This window comes from Mus caroli, unplaced genomic scaffold (assembly GCF_978045245.1).
Source record: "Mus caroli unplaced genomic scaffold, Mus_caroli_1 scaffold_4, whole genome shotgun sequence".
Lineage (NCBI taxonomy): Eukaryota > Metazoa > Chordata > Mammalia > Rodentia > Muridae > Mus > Mus caroli.
Window position 1 is genome coordinate 126,415,168 of NW_028227259.1, and position 20,323 is coordinate 126,435,490.

Consider the following 20,323-nt stretch of genomic DNA (forward strand, 5'->3'; position numbering starts at 1 on the left):
GACAGGTAATGCATCCATACAACACATTCTCTACTTCCCCTTGTCCTGCCTTGTATAATGCATTTGCTCTGTCATTTGGTCCTTTTATGTCCTTTCACAGAGCAGTCTTGATACGGATCCCTGGTACCCACCAGCCTCTGCTGGTTTAGTGCCCACACTTAGACAACACTCAGAGATTATTTGTTGAATGAATATAAGATCACCCAGCTAGCACAGGCAGGATGGAGGAAGGATTGAACTCCAGGCCTCTTTGATGACAACTGCTGTCTTTCCATCCTTCCAGAGCAACCAAGCAGAAGTCAGCCTCAGGGCACGGGGTTGGACGTCATCAGCCCACGTGTCGCCGATCCCAGGTTCTCATACGCTTGGTAAGTGTTCTACCTCTGAGTTCCATTCCGAGTCCTAGCCACACTGCAGCATCACACAGGTCCCCAAGCCTCATTCAGACATGGTCACCTACCTACCTACCTACATACATTCAGGGGCTGTCACAGATGGTAGTGAATCACATGGAGGTAGGTCCAGGTAACTGATGTGACTCTGGGAACTCCAAACCCATCCCTGGCTGAACCCCCCCCCCCCCTTGCTTCCTTTCCCTCTTCTCACGCGCTCTCGTGTGCTCTGGGAAGGGAAGTGGTCGGCTGCAACCACAAGATACTGGAGACACCAGAGCCTTTGAAGGTGGCCTTCTCTCCCTGCTGGTGGAGGAGGGAAGAAAGCTCAAGCAGAAATAGCCTCCAGGCCCTGGGCTTAGATCTTCCTTGATCTGTTCTGTGAGCAGCAGGAGGGCAGGAGGGCAGGACCACTATACCTGGACAGTGGTGGATGCTCACACAACAGAAATGTGAAGGATGTGGTGGGGGTGGGTTGAGGGGGGGAAACAACCCGACGGGACTTCCTCAGGCTTGAGAACAAACCAGCAAATATCCAACCACACAACTCCAAAGTGTCTCTGCAAACTGGGGCTTCTTTTCAGTGGCCTCACCCCTCCACCCAACCAGAGTGGGAGTTCTATGGGGACAGAAGTCGCTCTGTCCGCTGTCTCTGTGGGATTCCCCAAGTCTGGATTCACAATGACTTCAGACCATAGCTTGCAATCTTCAAACTTCCTTGTTTCTTGCCTCACTGATTCGGCCAGGATCTTATACAGTGTTCAAAGCAGCAGTGGTCACAGGCTTTCAACACCCAGTCACTAATTTATATGGTGTCCTAGGTTCATCTTTGTTTCTGTCACAAATACCCTGACAAAAAGCTCACAGCTCTAGTCACAGTCCATTGTTATAATGAGGACATCAAGGCAGCCTCATGTCCACAGTCAGGAGCAGAGAGAGAATAACTCATGAGTCCTGTTTGTTTCATCGCTTAGCTAACTTTTTTCTCTCTCATACAGCTGCAGGAGGCCTGCCTAGGGAATGATGCCACCCACAGTGGGCTGGGTCTTAAGACAATCCCCACAGGTCAACCCAATGTAGCCGGTCCTTTATTGAGACCCTCTTCCCAAGTGATTCTAGGCTGTGTCAAGTTGAAAGCTAAAAGGGACAGGTACACACAACAGGGAGTCAGCCAGAGAGTCCAGAGCTTGGGTCTTGGTAGCTGAAGCCACATCTTGTCTTATACTGTTTGTAACTCATGGCAGGATGTATTGCTGATGTCAGCCCACAGCTTTTTTTTTTTTTTTTTTTTTTTTGGTTTTTCGAGACAGGGTTTCTCTGTATATAGCCCTGGCTGTCCTGGAACTCACTTTGTAGACCAGGCTGGCCTCGAACTCAGAAATCCGCCTGCCTCTGCCTCCCGAGTGCTCGGATTAAAGGCGAGCGCCACCATGCCTGGCTCCAGCCCACAGCTTTGAGGTGGTTCATTAGATGGAGGGATTCCTGTTCCTTCTCCCTGGCCTTCCTCACCCTACAGACATGAGGAGGAACTGTCTCACCCTGTCTAGCTGGCCCCGAGGTAGGAGAGTTTTGATTTTTTTCCGTGTGCCTGTGCACTGCATGCATGGAGTCTGTGGAGACCAGAAGAGGGCATCAGATGCCTGGTTGTCAGCCACCATGTGGGTGCTGGGGACCAAACTTGGCTCTTCGGGCAGAGCAACAAGTGCTCTAATCGTTGAGCCATCTCTCCAGGCCTGAGAGATAGGTTTTGGATGAAACACAAGAAGGCTGAGGTTCAGGCTGGAGCAGGCCATACCTTAGGAACTTTCAGGAGGCTGTTATACCACAACATTTCTGAGGAGGCCTGCCACCAGACAACCTAGCTTGCCACCAGCATGGAGGACAGGGGAGCTGGTAGAAGCCAGTGGATCAGAGACCAATGGGAGGCCGATAATGTTCCTGTGCAGTGCCACACAGTATTGCAGCACCCGTGGAGATGCAGCCTTAAGCTCGAAGGGGGCTGTGCACTACGCATCTGGAAGGGAGGCTAGCCCTCACCTGCAGGTGGTTACAAGGAAACAAGTGTTGTGGATAACCTGCTTAATTAGGCCAGAATTGAAGCTGAAGTCACAAACTCTAAGGAAACTGGCTTTTAGAGTTTCACACACAGCAGCCATGAAGGGCTGGAGTTGTTTTTTTTTTTTTTGGTTTTTTTTTTTTTTTTTTTTTTGGTTTTTTTCGAGACAGGGTTTTTCTGTGTAGCCCTGGCTGTCCTGGAACTCACTTTGTAGACCAGGCTGGCCTCCAACTCAGAAATCCTTCTGCCTCTGCCTCCCGAGTGCTGGGATTAAAGGCATACGCTACCACGCCCAGCTAGGGCTGGAGTTCTGAAGAAGCTAAAGTATGGGTTCCATTACACGGACCCGGGGCTTTTGGGCTGCAGTGGGTCTGAATAGGTGTGCTAGGAAGCCCACTCCTTCCCCTATACACACACACACACACACACACACACACACACACACACACACACACTGTCTCTTAGTGACTCTCCTGAATTTCCCTTCCCAGCCCAGAGATAGTGGGTCCAGTCATTCCCCCACCAGCTTATGATACATTTCTTCTGCCCTTACATTCTTGAGACCGTCTCCATTAGCAGGTAAAAAAGTTTCTCTTTAACCTGCTATTGCATCAGTTGGCCCCCTGAATCCAGCTAGGGAATGCATCTCCTCCAGTAAACACAGGAGCTTTGGAAGAGGGAGGGAGGAGGAGGTCCTTGGACGAGGCATAGGAGTGGGGGTGGGGTGGGATCAGGCGGAAGAGAGTTCCAGCCCTGTGCATACTCCCGGGGTCTTTGTCATTTGATAGCCTCTTCAAGTTAGGGCCTCTCAGCACACTAGTGCCTCCGTAGGCCTCTGAGTTTGCAGCAGTAGTAAGTTAGAGCAGCTCTGGAAACTCCCGCCACACCACACCCCCAAAGGCAAGGGCCCTCCCCCTGGGCTCTTCAGAGCTGGGGTGTGCCTGAGTCTCTGCCCTGGGATGAGAACAGAGCTAAGCAGACTGCTGCCAGGTAACGAGGATGAGGCTCGGGGTGGGAAGGTCAGGGCGCCCCCCTCTTCCTTCCAACCTCAGTTGTATCTTGAGCTGAGGGCAGCCGCGATCTGCTCCCTGCTCTGCACACCCGCCAGCCGCCTTGGGGCCCGGGAGGGAGGAAGGAAGCCCTGGCCACCCTCCATCCTCGTGATTCCCTGCTGCTCTTTTGTCCATTTTGGCTAGCGGGGAGGGGAGGACCAGGCCAGGGGGCACCGTGGGGTGACCAAGGCCCTGGCTGCTTCTTGAACTGTGACTGCCCACCCCGCTTTCCTCCCCGGGGAATTGAGCATTGACAGGCGCATCCTCTCCTGGTGGGTGTTAACCTGGATCCACAGCCATGACTCTGCCACACCCCGCATCGTGTGACTTGTGGAGAAGTAACTCTGTCCCCCTCATACAGGTGGAGAGAGCCAGCCAGCCACTGCAAGGAGTGCTGCAAACTACCAGCAGGTGGGTGTGAAGCCCTAAGCCCTGTTCCCCATCCCAGAGCCCTACAGCCACCCCAGGGAGACAGCAGGAGGGAAGGGGATACAGCTAGCACCCCAAGAGCAGACCCCCAAGGAGCCAGCACACTGATGCACCCTAGCAAGAAGAAACCCAATTTAGTGGAGCCTTCTTGAAATGATTCGAACCCCTATCTGTTGGGTTCAGGAGTGCCAAGGAACAAGAATGGTGGGTGGGTGGATTGGGGCCTGGTTATACTGTAAGACCGAGAAGCAACAGCGTGCATTTCTGCTCTTCTGAAGCCCCCACCACATACCCAGCACCTACTGCCTGCGAGTGCCTGACTCTACATGCCTTAGAGGTGGGACTCTGCCTCTGTGTCTCTCTGCCCTAAGGCATTCAGAATGGCACCTACCTCCCAGAAATGCTGAGGTGATGGGGAGAAGCCTAGCAATCCCCACTCCACCCCCAAACCTAGCACGGGATCCCTTGGGAGCTGCATTCCTCTCTGCTCAACCTTGCCCCTCTGAAGGCATTTCTGCCTACTGGGCATTTCATCTCAGGTTGGCGGGGACGCTCCGAGCTTTGCAGTGTTTCCTGACTGCCCACCAGCAGCTTGAGGTTTCTTGAGAAAGGCCGTGGTTGAGGATGGCAACTTCTGCCTCCAAGACTCCCCTGGCAGCAAGGCTGGTCAAGGCAGGGTTTTGAAAATCTCTAGGCTAGGTCTTACCCAACTCCAGAGCTGCTGGGCAGCCCACAGCCTTTCCGTGGCCATGTTTTGCAAGAAGGAAGAAGCCCGGACTTCTTGCCCAGGTTCTCCTGCCTGTAGCGCATGTCTTCATCCTTCTTTCCCAACTCCCACTCCAACTAGGCCAGTCACAAGTTCTGGCCTACACAGATCTCCAGTCTGGATGCTGTGTCACCATGACTACACCCAAGTCCAGACCTCCATCCTCTTTGGCCCTCCTCATCATGTCCCTGCTATAACATTTTTTTTTTAAAGATTTATTTATTTTATGCATATGAGTGCTCTGTATATACCTGCATAGCAGAAGATGGCATCAGATCCCATTACAGATGGTTGTGAGCCACCGTGTGGTTGCTGGGAATTGAACTCAGGACCTCTGGAAGAGCAGTCAGTTCTCTTAAACCTCTGAGCCATTTCTCCAGCCCCCCTGCTATGACTCTTGACCCTGAACGCTACAGCATTTCACACAAGCTGAGAGCCCTGCTAGACCTCCCCAAACTATTATTATTATTATTATTATTATTATTATTATTATTTCTTCTATCTCTGTAGTCTTGGCTGTCCTGGAACTCACTCTGTAAACCAGGCTGGCCTCAAACTCACAGGGATTGCCTCCCTGTGCCTCCCAAGTACTGAGATCAAAGGTGTGCACCACCACGACCAGCGTGAGAATTATTCTTTTTTTTTTTTTTTTTTTTTTTTTTTGGTTTTTCGAGACAGGGTTTCTCTGTGTAGCCCTGGCTGTCCTGGAACTCACTTTGTAGACCAGGCTGGCCTCGAACTCAGAAATCCGTCTGCCTCTGCCTCCCGCCTGCCTCTGCCTCCCACATGCTGGGATTAAAGGTGTGTGCCACCACACGCCCGGCTGAGAATTATTCTTTTTTTTTTTTTTTTTTTTTAGATTTATTTATTTATTATATGTAAGTACACTGTAGCTGTCTTCAGACACACCAGAAGAGGTTGTCAGATCTCATTTTGGGTGGTTGTGAGCCACCATGTGGTTGCTGGGATTTGAACTCTGGACCTTCGGAAGAACAGTCGGGTGCTCTTACCCACTGAGCCCTCTCACCAGCCCGAGAATTATTCTTAACTCACATCTCCTGCCATGCTCCTCTGGCTCTGCCCACTCCCCCACTCTGTCCTCTTAAGTTCTTGCTGTTAAAGAATCTTTCTCTTCCTGGGACACTTGTCCCCACGAGAACCTGGCCACTCAACCTGCAAGAGCCTGGCTTCCCATCTTGCTCTGATCTGCGTTTCCTCCAGCAGACAGGTGGCAGAATGTGACCTCAGCCCTGTCCTTGAGGTGTTTGTCGTCTCCTGTTCCCTTCCCTTTTACTCTCCCTGAACCCAACACAGGGTCCAGCACGGATGAAAGGCACAGGAGGCTTTAGCTCTGCTGCTTGCAAATGAGTGCAGGCTTGGGTCAGACTTATCAGTTCTGCTTGCTCAACAGTCTGCTTTTTCCACCACTGCGCATGTCCTTCCTCCCTGCTTGCGTGGCCTTCAGTTTCTCCCATTCAGGTATTGGTGGGGGGTGGGGGGTGGGGTTGGCAACAGCATCTACTGTGCTACACACACTGCTGCCCACGCAGTTGCTAGGGAGCTCTGGAAAGGTTTCTGGAATGAAGTGGTCAGGTCTAGGATGTAGCCATTTGGAAGCCCCTATCACTAGATGTCTGACTAGATTGCATCTCTCTAGCCAATATGAGGTTTCTCCATGGCCACCTAGGCAGAGGGCTTCACCACTTTTATTTGTTTGGGCTAGTCTATTAGGGAGGACTTGAGAGTTGAAACCCTCTGACTTCAGTTGGTGAAGTCAATGGGCTTTGTTTGTTTGTTTGTTTGGTTGGTTGGTTGGTTTTTTATTTTGTTTTTGTTTTTCTGAGACAGGGTTTCTCTGTATTGTCCAGGCTGTCCTGGAACTCACTCTGTAGACCAGGCTGGCCTCGAACTCAGAAATCCACCTGCCTCTGCCTCCCAAGTTCTGGGATTAAAGGCGTGCGCCACCACTGCCCGGTGCCAATGTTTTTCTGTGCAGGAGTTAGTTTCTGCTTTGATGACACAAAGCTCTTTTTTTTAAAAAAATATTTATTTATTTATATATTTATTATATGTAAGTACACTGTAGCTGTCTTCAGACACTCCAGAAGAGGGCATCAGATTTCGTTACAGATGGTTGTGAGCCACCATGTGGTTGCTGGGATTTGAACTCAGGACGTTTGGAAGAGCAGTTAAGGACCTTAACTGCTGAGCCATCTCTCCAGCCCCGACACAAGGCTCTTTGACACCTCCTTTTACCTGTATGTAGGTTGGTAGATTGTTTATTTAACTGCAGAGAGAGAGTGTATGTGTGTATGTGTGTGTAAGTACGTACGTGTCACAGTGTGCTTGTGGAGGTCAGACGACAACTTGCCAGGGTTAATTTTCCTCCTTCCACAATGTGGGTCCCAGGGTCAGACTCAGGATGTCAGGCTTGGCAGCAAGCCCCCCTACCAGCTAAACCATCTTGCCGGCCCTTCACCTGCAGTTGTAAAGAGTTGCATCTAAGCCCATCTCCTGTTTGTCTAGAAGCTGTCACCAAAGTTGCTGACACTCTTGACAGTCGTCTGTGCTAGAGGCTACACACATAAAAAACTGTTGGTGCTACCCCACGGCTAGCATCTCAGTTCTGTGAGGCAGAGAGAAGAGGACCTCTAGGCTTCTGACAGCCAATCTCACGGAATTGCTGAGGTCCAGGTTCAGAGAATGTGTCTCACCCCCACCCCTCAAATCACACAGAGAGAGATGGAGAAAGATGTCCAATGTTGGTCTGGCCCGAATGAGGGAATAGGTACAAACCCACCGGATTCAAGGTGCATGCACAGTGGGGTTTGGGGTTGGAAGGGGTGGGGAACCCCATTGTGCCCACCAGTAGCCTCACTACATCCCCACAGGGAGAGTCCTGGGCATCACAGCAAGGACCTTCACCTAGAGCTCATTGCCACAGTGTGGTCCCTTGGGGACAGCGAGTGTCCCCGGTTTGTAGCAGGGACATTTGGTGGTTTTAAAAAAGTCCCAACTGTGATCTCACAGACGCCTAAAAGCATCTTCCAATGGTGCAAATGGAGAGGCCCTCAAGGCTGCCTTTCCTCCAGAGGCTCCGGGTGGGGTCTGTGGACCCTTACCAGTTCTTAGGGGTGCACATAGCACGAGCTAGCCTCCCGGCATCTTCATGCCTGCTTCTCTTTGCTGCAGCCCCTTTACTCTCGCCCCTCTGCTCCTCGGACAGACCCTCCGGGTTGCAGTGTGTCCACCTGGGCCGCCTCCTGTCACACAATCTTGAATTTAGTCACTGTGCACACATAACGTGACAAACTCCTGGGTTCAAGGGGAAAGGGCCTGGGTGGTCCAGGTGACTGTGAGTCTACCTATGCCACCCCAAGAGGAAATCAGGTTGGTTCTGAGAGATGGTGTGTCACTCCCATTTGTATAGAAGAAAAAGTGAAAAAGTACATGCAGGCTTTCCATGTGCACAGAGGCCTTCTGTGTGTGTGTGTGTGTGTGTGTGTGTATGCACAGGCCTGTCCTGTGAAGAGGGAAAACCACAGAAGGCTGTGTGGAGGAGACACTTCTGGGAAGGGAAAGGAAGGAAGATAGAGACTTCCCAGCAGACATCTTTCTGCTTAAAGTTTTACTCTGTGCCTCTGACAGCTATGTTAAAAATAATTTTGAAAAATCACACATAGTCATTCCAGAACCAAAGAGAAAGAAGAGACCCACCAAAGTTATCCTTTAAAAGGGGGCCAGGGGCCTGGAAAGATGGCTTAGTGGTAAAGAGTCCATAGTATGATTGCAGAAGACCTGAGTTTGATTCCTAACACCCACACTGATCAGCTCGCAACCACATGGACTCCAGTGCAGGGGATCCTCCGTCAGGCCTGTGAGAACACTTACACAATCCTATACACACACATTCTAAAATATATATATATATATATGTAATCATATATATATAATCATATATATATAATCATATATATTATACATGTGTGCATACACATGCACACACACACTTTAGAAATTTGGGGAAGGGGGTTGTGCACATCTCTAATTCTATACTAGCAAGGCAGAGGCAGATGAATCTCTGTGAGTTCAAGACCACCCTGGTCTACACAGCAAGCTTGAGGCCAGCTAGAGCTACATGTTATAGCTTGTCTTAGAATTTATTTTCAAGATTTTTATTTGTATGTCTGTCTGTCCATCTGTCTGTGCACTGTGGCGCATGTGTGGAGGCCAGAGGGCAATCTGTGGGCATCAGCTTTCTCCTTCCACCAGGTGGTCCCAGGTATTGAACTCAGTCAGCCCTTTTACCTGCTAAACCATCTTGCCATCTCCAAATTTCATGTTTAATTTTGAGACAGGGCCTCACTCTGCAGCCTAGGCTAGCTTTGAACTCACCAGCCTCCTGCCTCAGCCTCCTGAGTGCTGGGTTACAGTGGCATCACATGCCAAGCTCAGCATGCAACATGCAAGGTGTTGAATCGAGCTATCTTCCCGTTGTAGAGCGTTCTCAGGGCGTCTCCACTCTGTAGCAGCTGCTAGTGTTTAAAGGCTGTATGGTATTCCGCAGTGTGACTCTGTTTCTCTGTGGATGTTGGTTGTTTCCACTCACTGGCCACGGTGACTACTGTTGCTTCTCACAAATGCTCGCAAGTGAATCCAGCACTCAAGCAGGCATTCCTGAGTATTGCCAATCTCTCGGCTCTCTTCCCAGACCATCCCTTCTAACTCATTTTGTGGCCTTATTTTCAGGCACTGCTCAAACAGACCTGCAAGGACAGATTGTGGAGCGTCTACTGGAGACATCAGGGTGACAAGTCTGCCTCCAGTTCTCTCACTGTTGGATCTTGAGACAACAGGAAAATGACTTCCCATGACCCAAAGGTATATAGTGACTGGGGGTCCCCACCGAGAGAGAGGAGGATCTTGTGGGTGTTTCTTTCAGGAGAGCCAGGGTTTGCTAGACAAACCCTGACACATCTAGTTTAAGAACCACGTGGTCAGAGCCTACCTGGGTGTGGTGGCCGTCATCTGTAATCCCAAACACTTGGGAGGTAAAGCAGGGGGTCAGGATTAAGAGATTCAAGATCATCCTCGGCTACCCATTGAGTTTGAGATCATCGTTCTGGCTCAGTGAAGCCAAGCCAAGCCAAGCAAAGATTTCTGGATATCCAGCTGTGCAAAGGTGTGGTCTCAGACTTGCTCCTGTGGGTACTTACAGACTGGGTGGGCGAGGGAAGATTGCTGGGTTCTCCAGAAAGGTTCTCAGCCTCCAGCAAGGCAGGTGTCTGCTACCCACAACTAGTGGGATGAAGTTGGCCATAGAATTGTCTGCAGCCTTTGGTTACAGGGAGATGGGGGACATGAGCTGAGAGGCCAGTGACATAGTGGGGTCCTGGGAACTCTGGCCCAGTGTGGTGTTTTGGTTGGGTTCCGTTTTTTGTTTTTTGGTTTTTTTTTTTTTTTCTTTTGGTTTTTCGAGACAGGGTTTCTCTGTATAGCCCTGGCTGTCCTGGAACTCACTTTGGTTTTTCGAGACAGGGTTTCTCTGTGTAGCCCTGGCTGTCCTGGCACTCACTTTGTAGACCAGGCTGGCCTCGAACTCAGAAATCCGCCTGCCTCTGCCTCCCGAGTGCTGGGATTAAAGGCGTGAGCCACCACGCCCGGCTTGTTTTTTGTTTTTTGTTTTTTTGTTTTTTTTGTACTAGTGACCATGAATGCCAAGGTAGGCAGAGGTGTGTCCCCAGAGAAAGCAGTCACGGCTGAGGTAGAGTCCAGGTGGCTCTGGGGATTGGAATGAAATCAACCGGTTGCAGGGATGCATTATAAGGTGCTGAAGGATTCTCCTGAGCCTGTGTTGGGGGGTGGGGCCAGCAGGGGAAGTAGACATTGGAATGGAGAACCCAGCAAGGACAAACCCCTTGGGGAACTGGAGCCAACTTGGGTATGAGGCTACCACCAGGAGATGTCTCCATGGTTGACAGGGCCCCTTGTGGCAGACTGGCCCTTTTTTGGTCAGAGACAGCATGTGCCTATAATGGCTGAGCCTAGCCTGGTGCACCATGCTTTGAAATGCTTGCTTAAATAGTTTGCTTTTATGGCCTTGAACTTGTCCAGCACTCTAGATTTTTCTTTAATTATACATATATATGTGTGTGTGTGTGCATGTGTGCACGCACACACTCATGTATATTGTACCACGGTGCATTTCTGGAGGTCAGAGGACAACTTGTGGGAAATCTTTTTCTCCTTCCACCAGGCAGGTGGCAGGAATTGAACTCAGGTCATTGGCCTTGGTGGCAATCACCTTTACCTGCTGAGCCATGTCCTCCTTGTTGTTTTTGTTTTTGTTTTGTTTTTTCGAGACAGGGTTTCTCTGTATAGCCCTGGCTGTCCTGGAACTCACTCTGTAGACCAGGCTGGCCTCCAACTCAGAAATCTGCCTGCCTCTGCCTCCCAAGTGCTGGGATTAAAGGTGTGCGCCACCACCGCCCAGCCCTCCTTGGTTTAAAAAACAAGCATATTCAGGGCGGGGGTGAGCGCGCATCACTACACAGAACTGATTGGCAGTTACTAATTCTGCAGAGACGGCCTTGGCCACCTGCCTGGACATTGACTTCCTTAGAGTCCCTTTCTCCTTCTTCCTTTCCCTGTCCCTCAGTTTTCCATTCTGGGAAATGGCAGCCTACAGAGGTGCAGTGAGGATTATGCCTAGTAGTGGCATTAGCAGGGCACCTGGGAATAGCTACCATTTGTCAAAGGCTGGTAACACCATGATAGGACAAGCAAGGGGTGTGGCCCACCTGCTAGCCTCATTCCACAGATGGACACACACTCCTGGCCCATCTGCGGGGGTTGGAAGCCAGGTGTGTAGAGGAGGGGGTGGGGCACCCCATCGGCTCACAGAATTCCTCTGGAGGCCTTGAACTTGGTGGAGGTTCTCAGGCTCGACACACTTCTGGTGAATTCCGAAGCTCTTGAGTTTGGGACTGTGGTGTGCCAGGTGATAATGGGGTGTGGCTCAGCTGTGGAGGTTTGTCTGGTGTGCATCAGGCCCTGGGTTCAGTCTTTCCAATATACAGCTGGCCTCTCTGGTGAAACTGTCAGTGCTGTTGGGGGCAGGGGTGGGGTGGGGTGGGGACACAGCCTGAGTGTTCCTTTCCCCTGTTGGGACGGGATGAGCCAAACTGGAAACCAAAGTAGTTAATTTATTATTTAGACAGACAAATGGATGGGAGAAGTACAGACAGCCCCAAGGCATAGGTTTCAGCTTGAGGGAGATGCACTTAGCTATCTACCACGTCTGCATTGGATGGCTTGCATATTGAAAAAACGGAAGTGCTCTCTTTAGGCTGAGGGATGTGAGCAGATGCTAATACAGGGAGACTCAAGGTCACACAGATGCCAGCCCTCGGGGAGAAGCTCCCTTGTCCTTGACATTCATGGTCAAGGGTGTCTTCAGGGCAACATACGTTGTTGCTGTGGGTCACCTTTGCTATGTCCAGTGTGCTGTGTCTGGTGTGTTTCTCTCAGGTTGTTGGAGGCAGAGTAGATGCCAGAGAGAGTAGCTTCTTTCTCTTCACGTATCCTGTTAATGCTCCTTAGAGCTTTCTAGAAGGGAACAGAGAGGCCCGAAGTCTTTCCTCAGAGGACTCTGTGGCTGAAGGATCACCCCCACGTTGGTCTCTGGGTGACAGCTTCCTGGAAGGGTAGCTCACTGTTTCTCTGTCTTTGTGAAGCAGCCCAATTTGTGGTAGCAGGCGGTGTGGCTGGTGTCACAGGCTTTGCATCTAACTCCCTGTCCCTGAACGTCAGCAACTCTGTCCTGTTGGGAAAGGGGCAGGGTGCTTCCCCATGCCTGTTTAGACAAGGCCTCCATTGGTCCTTTAGAAAGGGAACAGAGAAGTAGACAGGAGGAAGGATCCTGTCTCGGTTAATGTGTCAGAGTGTGCTGGGGGGAGGCACGACAATTCCTCTGTCTGGAGCCCCTCTGTCACAGGCCTGCACCAGCACGGGGTTCAGGAGCCCTGGGCCACCTTCTCAGCGGGTCATGCAGGGAGAAAGGGACGCGCCACTGGGTCGCCTGGATTGCAGTCGGGCTCTGTTTCTCCGTAGCTGTATGACTTCTGGCAAGCCTCTTGACCTCTCTGGTCTTGGGTTTTGATCATCAGTGAGGCCAGTTTGGACCCCGGTAGCAGGGATGTTGGTGTGGTTTCGGGAGAGTTCCCGAGGGAGTGGATAGTCTAGGATGGCAGAGGATATGCCACCATCCCATTCCTGTGAAAGTCATTACCCATGCAGCCTCCTAGCATCGGACTCCTGACCCTCCAGGGGAGGTGACTGAGGATCATTGCTCTGGGTAGACCTGGTCACCCATTCCCTCACACACACACCTGAGCCAGTCAGCTGGCACAGAGGTGGTTTTTGCAAACCTCAAACTTCCTCCCCACCCTAGTGAAGGAAAGACTTCAACGCCTATTTACAGACTTCCCTGATTTTATAAATAGGCATTCCTCAGAAACTCCGAGCCAGTGCTGGGGCGGGGGTGGTGGGCACGCTGAGCCCTGCCTCTCACTGGGCAGGCAATGGTGTCCGTGTGTCTCGTGGCACTGTCTCTGAGTGTGGAGCCCGTGGTCCTGGCCAGGTGTGGAAGGTACAGTGTGGGCAGGAACCTGTGGAGCCTGCACCCTGGGTTGTTCAGTCAGGGGTGTGGGCAGCTGGAGAGGTGTATGAGTGTACAGTGGGATCAGGGTGTCCAGCACCCCTGATCTGAGACATGTAGGGGGAACCTAAAAGAGGACAGAAAAGGTATATGGCAACGTTTGAAAGGAGCTTGCTTACACATTCCAGACCAGAGCAAGCTCCCGGGGCAAAGGCCTTGAGGCCTGCAACACAGGCTGAATGGAAACAGAATGGCCACGCAGGGAGAGTCAGGTGAGACCAGACATGTAGTCACAGTTGCAGCAGGAAGAAGAGGAGTGAGCCTTGGGGTAGAGTGCGGGGCTAGTTCTTTACTACTTAGAGTAGTGGGAAACCAAAGACTTTAAACAAGGGCCCCCTCACAGCATCCTGTGTTCAGCACTTTGTTGGCAAGGCTGCAAACAAGGAGACTTGTAGCCCAGGTTAATCCAGCCAAGGGGGAGGCATTGGGCTGAGACCACAGGAAGCTGGCTGCACACAAGACTCCCCTCCCAGGGGTCACACGGGACACACTGTTTCCTCCAGCAGTGATCCGTGACAGGACACGAGGTGTTCAGGACTAGAGAAGCCAGTTAGACACCAGACCACACCCAGAGGGGTTTTACTATTATGAGACTAACTCTTGTCTTTTTCAATCCCCCTGCCTCAGCCTCCTGAGTGCTGTAATTCCAGCTATGCACCAGCAGCAGGGTTCTACCCAGAGGTTTTATGAGGAGGGTGGTCCCTTGGGGACCCCCCCCCAGGGCACTTACAACCCAATCTCCCCACCCCCACCACCAGCATAAGGGATAGCAGGAGGGTGGCACCGCACGCTACATCTCTTAGGGACCCCAAGTTCTGAGATGCTGAGAAACGGAGGCCAGGCAGGCTGAGGAGAGCAGCCACTAGCCCTCTAATCTCTTTCTATTCTGGACAGGTTGAGACGGGCTCTGTTTCCAGTAAAGCCCTCTGGCTGCAGATGGGGCTGGGGCTGGGACTAGGGCTGGGGCTGAGGAGATGGCTTAGCAGTAAAGCACCTGCTGTGTAAATGAGAAGACCTGAGTTTGAATCCCCAGAAAGCAACACAAGTGCAGGGCTGGGCATGTTGGTGGAATCCCAGTATCAGCAGGCAGAGCCAGGGATTCCCCAGAGCAAGCTGGCTCATGAGTGGGACTAGTTAATTGGGAGCTCAGGGATTGGCTGAGAGAGCCTGCCTCAGTGAATAAGATGGGCAAGCATGAAGGATGAGTCCTGACGTCATGTGAACCTCCATATCCTATGACATCATAGTTGGGCCTCCACATACACGCGAGCATGTGAATGCAAGAATGAATGCATGATAGGTATGGGTCTGGAGGATGGCTCTGTTGGTAAAGTGCATGCATGAGGACCTGAGGTCCATCCCAGAACCCTCACAGAAAGGTGGGCATGTTCCCGCATGCAGTAATCTCAGGGCTCAGAGGAAGCAGGAGACAGCAGATCACTGGGAGTCACATCCAGACAGCCTAGTCTGTGCACTCCCTAGTTCATTGAGAAAACCACTTTGGGGAGGGGGTGGACAGCACCTGAGGAATGGCACTCTGGCCTTCTCATGCACACGTGAGTGCACACACACCCCTACACATGGATGCAGAGTGGCAGCAGGGAGCTGTGAAACGGGGTCACCCTCCAAGGGAGAGAGGTCGTAGCTGGGCCAGGACAGCAGATGCTGGGAGATACAGGTGGCAGGTCAAAGGTCAAGTGTCCTTAGTTGCTGAAGTGCATTGGCTCTGAGGCACAGGATTGGGGTAAAGGCCGTGCCGAGGGCAGCTTACCTGCCTGTGTGTGCACTGGAGGGCACAAGACACAGCTGACTCACTGACAGGCTTAGGCAGGGTCTCAGTTTCCCTATCTGCTAAAGAGGGAAAACCATCCCTATAAACCTTGATTTTACCCCCTTATGAGACCCTCATTGGGATAAGTTGAGAAATCCGTTTTCTTAGTTGGATATGGAGGCACACCATGGCAATCACAGTACTCAGGAGGCAGAGGCAGGAGGAGTTTGGGTTTGGGGCTATCCTGGGCTACATAGCCAAAAGTGGAAGCTTTCCTGACCCGTTTTTCTCCTCACTGGCCAGGAGCCACAGAACGAACCTGGTTGGCTGGAGCTCCTGTAGTGAGCGCATCACTAACAGCCTTTGTGGTAGCAACTCCATGGGAGCAAGTTCTCGCCATTAAAAAAAAAATTAAAGCAATGCCCACCCAGAGTGCCAGCTCAGTGGTCAAGAGCACCTGCTGCTCTTGCACAAGACCACAGTTGTGTTCCCAGAACCATGTTGGGCGGCTCATAACCACCTGTAACTGCAGCTCTCAGTGGTCTGATGCCTCCTTCTGGACTCTGCAGGCACTGCACACACACACAGACAGACATGCACATAGATTTTTCTGTGTTGGAGGGGAGGGTCAGGGCAGGGTTTCTCTGTGTAGCCCCAGCTGTCCTAGAATTCACTCTGTAGACCAGGCTGGCCTGGATCTCAGAGATCCACCTGCCTCTGCCTCCCAAGTGCTGGGATTGCAGGTACAAGCCACCATGCAGGCTTCCTAATTTGTTTTCATTTATCTATCCTGTGTGTGTGTGTACATGCGCTTGGGAGGGTGGTCAGAGGGCAACTTTGTTCTTTCTTCCTACCATGCCGGCACATAGCCACCTCAAAGACAAGCTTTCTAACCTTTTTTGGAAGATAGGCATGGTGACATGTGCCAGCAAGATAAGATCACACACACACACACACACACACACAGCTAGGGGTTGGAAAGATGGCTCAGAGGTTAAGAGCACTGGCTTCTCTTCCAGAGGACCTGGATTCAATTCCCAGCACCTACATGGCAGCTCACAACTGTCTTTAACTCCTGTTCAGGGGATCCAACACCCTCACACATACATACGTGCAGTTAAATTACCAATGTACATAAAATAAAAATAAATTTAAAAAAAGCAGCTAAGGAAACATCATGGTGCCCCTTTCAAAGCATTCCTCTCTAGGGGCCTGTGGTAGCAGTGTCCCCTTTGCAACACCAGTCTCCCACCACTGATTTGTGACAAGTGACTACAGGCCGGTGTCCTTGCCTCTCCTGGCCTTAGTTTCCCCTCCTATGCAAGACAGAAAATGTTCCTTCTGCCCAGCGTACTTCTCAGGGTTCTGAGAGCAGGTGGTGTGTCTGCGTGTCCCAGCAGAAGGGGTGGCTGGGGGGTGGCTTTCCTTGACTTGTATCACTCAGATCCCTGCCTCTGTCGTCTCCATGTGACCTGGCCTGTGGCTCTCTTCTGCTCCTCAGGACAGTGACAACTCAAATCTCGAGCGATTCCATCTCAATGGTTAGCAGAGACCCACGTGCCAAAGAAGGCCAGTTCCTGTTGCTCCAGCGGGATTCCACAGTTCAGCCTGTTAATGGTCTGGGCAGGGCTTCTCTGTGCACCAGCTGCCTGAGTTCTCTTGATTCTGCATTCTAGAACATGGTCTCTGAGTCACACAGCCCTGGGGCTGAGCCTGACTCTGCCATCTTCCCCCTGCACTGAGACCCTCAATGCTGGGTTGGCTTGCCATGGAAGGGAAGGTAGCATGTACTATAACACAATAGATGAGCCAGGCATGATGGTAGCTGATGCTGCTGAAGGGTCTTGTTGGAGTTACAGGTCATGGAGTAGCTCTGAGAAAGAGAAGGGACTTCGGGCAGGCTCTAGGTCTTGGAAGTTGGCTGCCTTCCTTCCTTTTTTTTTTTTTTTTTTTGGTTTTTTCGAGACAGGGTTTCTCTTTATAGCTCTGGCTGTCCTGGAGCTCACTTTGTAGACCAGGCTGGCCTCGAACTCAGAAATCCGCCTGCCTCTGCCTCCCGAGTGCTGGAATTAAAGGCGTGCGCCACCACGCCCGGCTCGTTGGCTGCCTTTCTTACAACATACTCTTTGCTGTAGAGTTGGCTGCTGCTCTGCAGGGTACAGACTTTCCCCTCCGACAGGTGGCAGTTCGGTCCCTGTGGATACTGGCAGCCTCAGGAGGCACATGTAGGTTAGTCATTTGTCTGATGTGACACACCTGCCACATGTCATGCCAATGTACGTGCCATTTTCTCGGAGGGGCAGCTCACTGATTCCATTAAGTGGTTAATTTACCTCTCCGGCAGTACAAGGGTACAGTGAATTGACACTGTGTGACGGGAGCTAATGATGGCAGGGACAGCTGGGGAAGGGAAATCTCGGTCCAAGACCTGGATGATAGATAGGTACAATTGGCCCCAGACCTGAGCCAGTGAGGTGTGCTTTTGTAACACCAGAGACCTAGGAGGGGGACAAAGGCAGGCAGGACAAAGAGGAGACCCAGAGAGCCAGGCCACAAGTATTCTCTGAGAGTATCGATAGGGCAGTGGGAAAGTCAGGACTCAGCCTGGCTGGCACTGACAAAGGGGTGGAATAGGTCCAGGCCAGAGACAACAGCCAGAGAAGGGGCATGTGAGCAGGTGATGTACAGAGCAGGGAGGGAGGGAGGGGGATCCAGCCAGATGATCAGTTCTCAGGTTGCGGTGGCAGTGATGCCGAGCCTCCGAGCCCCAGGAGGGACAGATTTGGTGGTAAAGTGAGCTGAGTTTGGGTCACAGCCCACTATTGAGATGGAGGCAGTTCAGCCTGGGTTGTATACTTTGAACATAGCAGGCTGCTGAGACCGCCAGAAGTGGGGACCACCGGAAGTGGGGACACTGGAATTGGGGAAGCTCCAGTCTGCCAAGCTATGATTGGGCGGCTAAAAAAAACAGTTGTGGGAAACTGAGCAGGGAAGGAGAGAGGTGGGCGCCTGTCATACAATAGAGGGTCAACAGTCAGCAGAATGATTGATAGATCAGAATTTGGTGGTCTGAGCTTTTGTGCGTGCGTGCGTGCGTGCGTGCGTGTGTGTGTGTGTGTGTGTGTGTGTGTGTCTTGCATCTTGCATGTATGCGCTCTTGCACAGGTACAGGGAGAGGCCACAGGTTAGCCTTGGATGTTGTGTGCTGTTCCTCCGGAGCCATCTACCATTTTTGTTTGTTTGTTTGTTTGTTTGTTTTGTGTGTATGAGTGCCTGGCCTGCCTGCGTGGATATCTGTGCACCACATGCATGCCTGGTGCCTAAGGATGTGATGAGCCTCCTTGTGGGTGCTGGGGAATGAACCCAGGTCCTTTGTAAGAACAACAGGTCTCTCAACTACTGAGCCAACTCTCTAGCTCCTACTTATTTTTTTTTTTTTTCCGATTTTTTTGAGACAGGATTTCTCTGTGTAGCCCTGGCTGTCCTGGAACTCACTTTGTAGACCAGGCTGGCCTCGAACTCACAAATCCACCTGCCTCTGCCTCCCGAGTGCTGGGATTAAAGCGTGCGCCACCACACCCGGCTACTTATTTATTTCTTGAAAAAGACCCTTTCACTGGCCCAGAACTCATCCTTTAGGATTATAAACTCATGACACTATGTTTACCTGATTTTGGGTTTCTTTGTTTTTAATGTTTTATCTTTATTTTTACAATTCTGTCTATGTGTGAGGGTGCATGCACATGAGTGCAGGTGTCGACTAGAGTGTTGGATCCCCTGAGCTAGAGCTCCCAGCAATTATGAGTTGCCTGGTCCGGGGGTTGGGACTTGAACCTGGGTCCTCTGCAAGAAGCAATCCTTGCACTTAACCACTGAACGGTCTCTCCAGCCACCATGTCAGCTTTTATGTGGGTATTGCTGGGTCTTGAACTCATGTCCCTACACTTGCATAGTAAGCACTTTACCCAGGGTGCCTGTGCCAGTCCCTCCACTGTAAAGTCTGCAGGTGACAGTAACACAGCCATAGGCCCAAGTGACAGAATCTGCAACTGCAGGTGACCAGGTGGAGGAGGGGGAAAATGACTTTCCACATTGGTGACACAGAGTTGCCACTAAAGTCCACAGGATCCTGGCTGGGGCAGTGAGAGGCTGCGATGATGGAGCAACTGAGACACATGGCTTTTTTTTTTTTTTTTTTTTTTTTCTTGTGATCAACCCTTTTCTGGAACTTTCCTGCTTCCGGCATGACAGTCTTGACTTAAAACCAGAATCCTTTTCTGCTCTGCCGGGTACCCACAAGTCTTTCCATCCCAGTTACTTGAGTCACTTCTTGACTGGTCAGAGAGTTTCAGAGAGAAGACTTGCCTCTCCCGTTTTAAAATGTGGTTTTGGTAGTGAGCCCCCAGCCCACCCCAGCCTCAGTGGCTTCTGTCTGCAGGGTGAGGTATTTCCTGGGGGAAATTCCTGGTTGGCCTGGGAGCATGGGGAATTCAGGGTACACAGCTCGTTTCTTGGGGTGCGTACATACTGAGGAGTAAGAGTTAGGTAACGTGAGGAGGGCTCTGAGGAAGAGGAAAGGAAGAAAGGCGAGGATGCGGAACTGAGAGAGGAATCTGGCTCTGGTTCGGGGTCCCAGGAAGGAGCCCTCTGAGGAAGTGACTGGCAGCTGAGTCTTCACGCGTGGGGAAGAAAGAACCCAAGTTTGTGAGAGGCTAGGGGCTGTCAGGCTGAAGGGCTTTGAGTGGAAGGCTCCAGGGGTAGAGGTGAGGGGGCAGAGATGAGGGGGTGGGCTGCCGGAAGAGGAGGGGCTGAGCCTCCCAGGGCCCTGCCCACCCTCGGATGCTTCCCTTGGACTCGGTGTAGATCACAAAGGAGCCATTGCAGGGCTGAGGAGTGCGGTGACAGGGTCGAGGTGAGACCTCGTCAGGCCTGGGTTGAGAATGGAAAAAGTTGAGCCTCAGTAGGAGCCTTCCTGGGCCACGGAGGACAAGAGTTGAGTCTAGAACATTACCTGAGAGGAACTGAAAGGTAAGGGAAAGAGGGATGGCTGGCCTCTGCGGCTGGGGCTCTCGATGGAGCTGCTACCAGGAGGCTACACAGTTTTACGCTTTCTTCGGGTCTTCCAGCCTTTGAAGAAA

General features: G+C 51.6%; 1 protein-coding gene across 1 annotated transcript in view; it reads left to right on the forward strand.

Annotated features, from left to right (window-relative positions):
• Positions 1–3,384: 3,384 nt before the first annotated feature.
• Hvcn1 (hydrogen voltage gated channel 1) overlaps positions 3,385–20,323 on the forward strand; it is a 32,221-nt gene continuing 15,282 nt past the window's right edge. Inside the window, exons 1-3 of the mRNA XM_021163066.2 lie at positions 3,385–3,438; positions 3,862–3,911; positions 9,445–9,576. Of these exons, the coding sequence (XP_021018725.1) occupies positions 9,556–9,576 (21 nt within the window). The 5' untranslated portion in view covers positions 3,385–3,438; positions 3,862–3,911; positions 9,445–9,555. The remainder of the gene's footprint in view (positions 3,439–3,861; positions 3,912–9,444; positions 9,577–20,323) is intronic.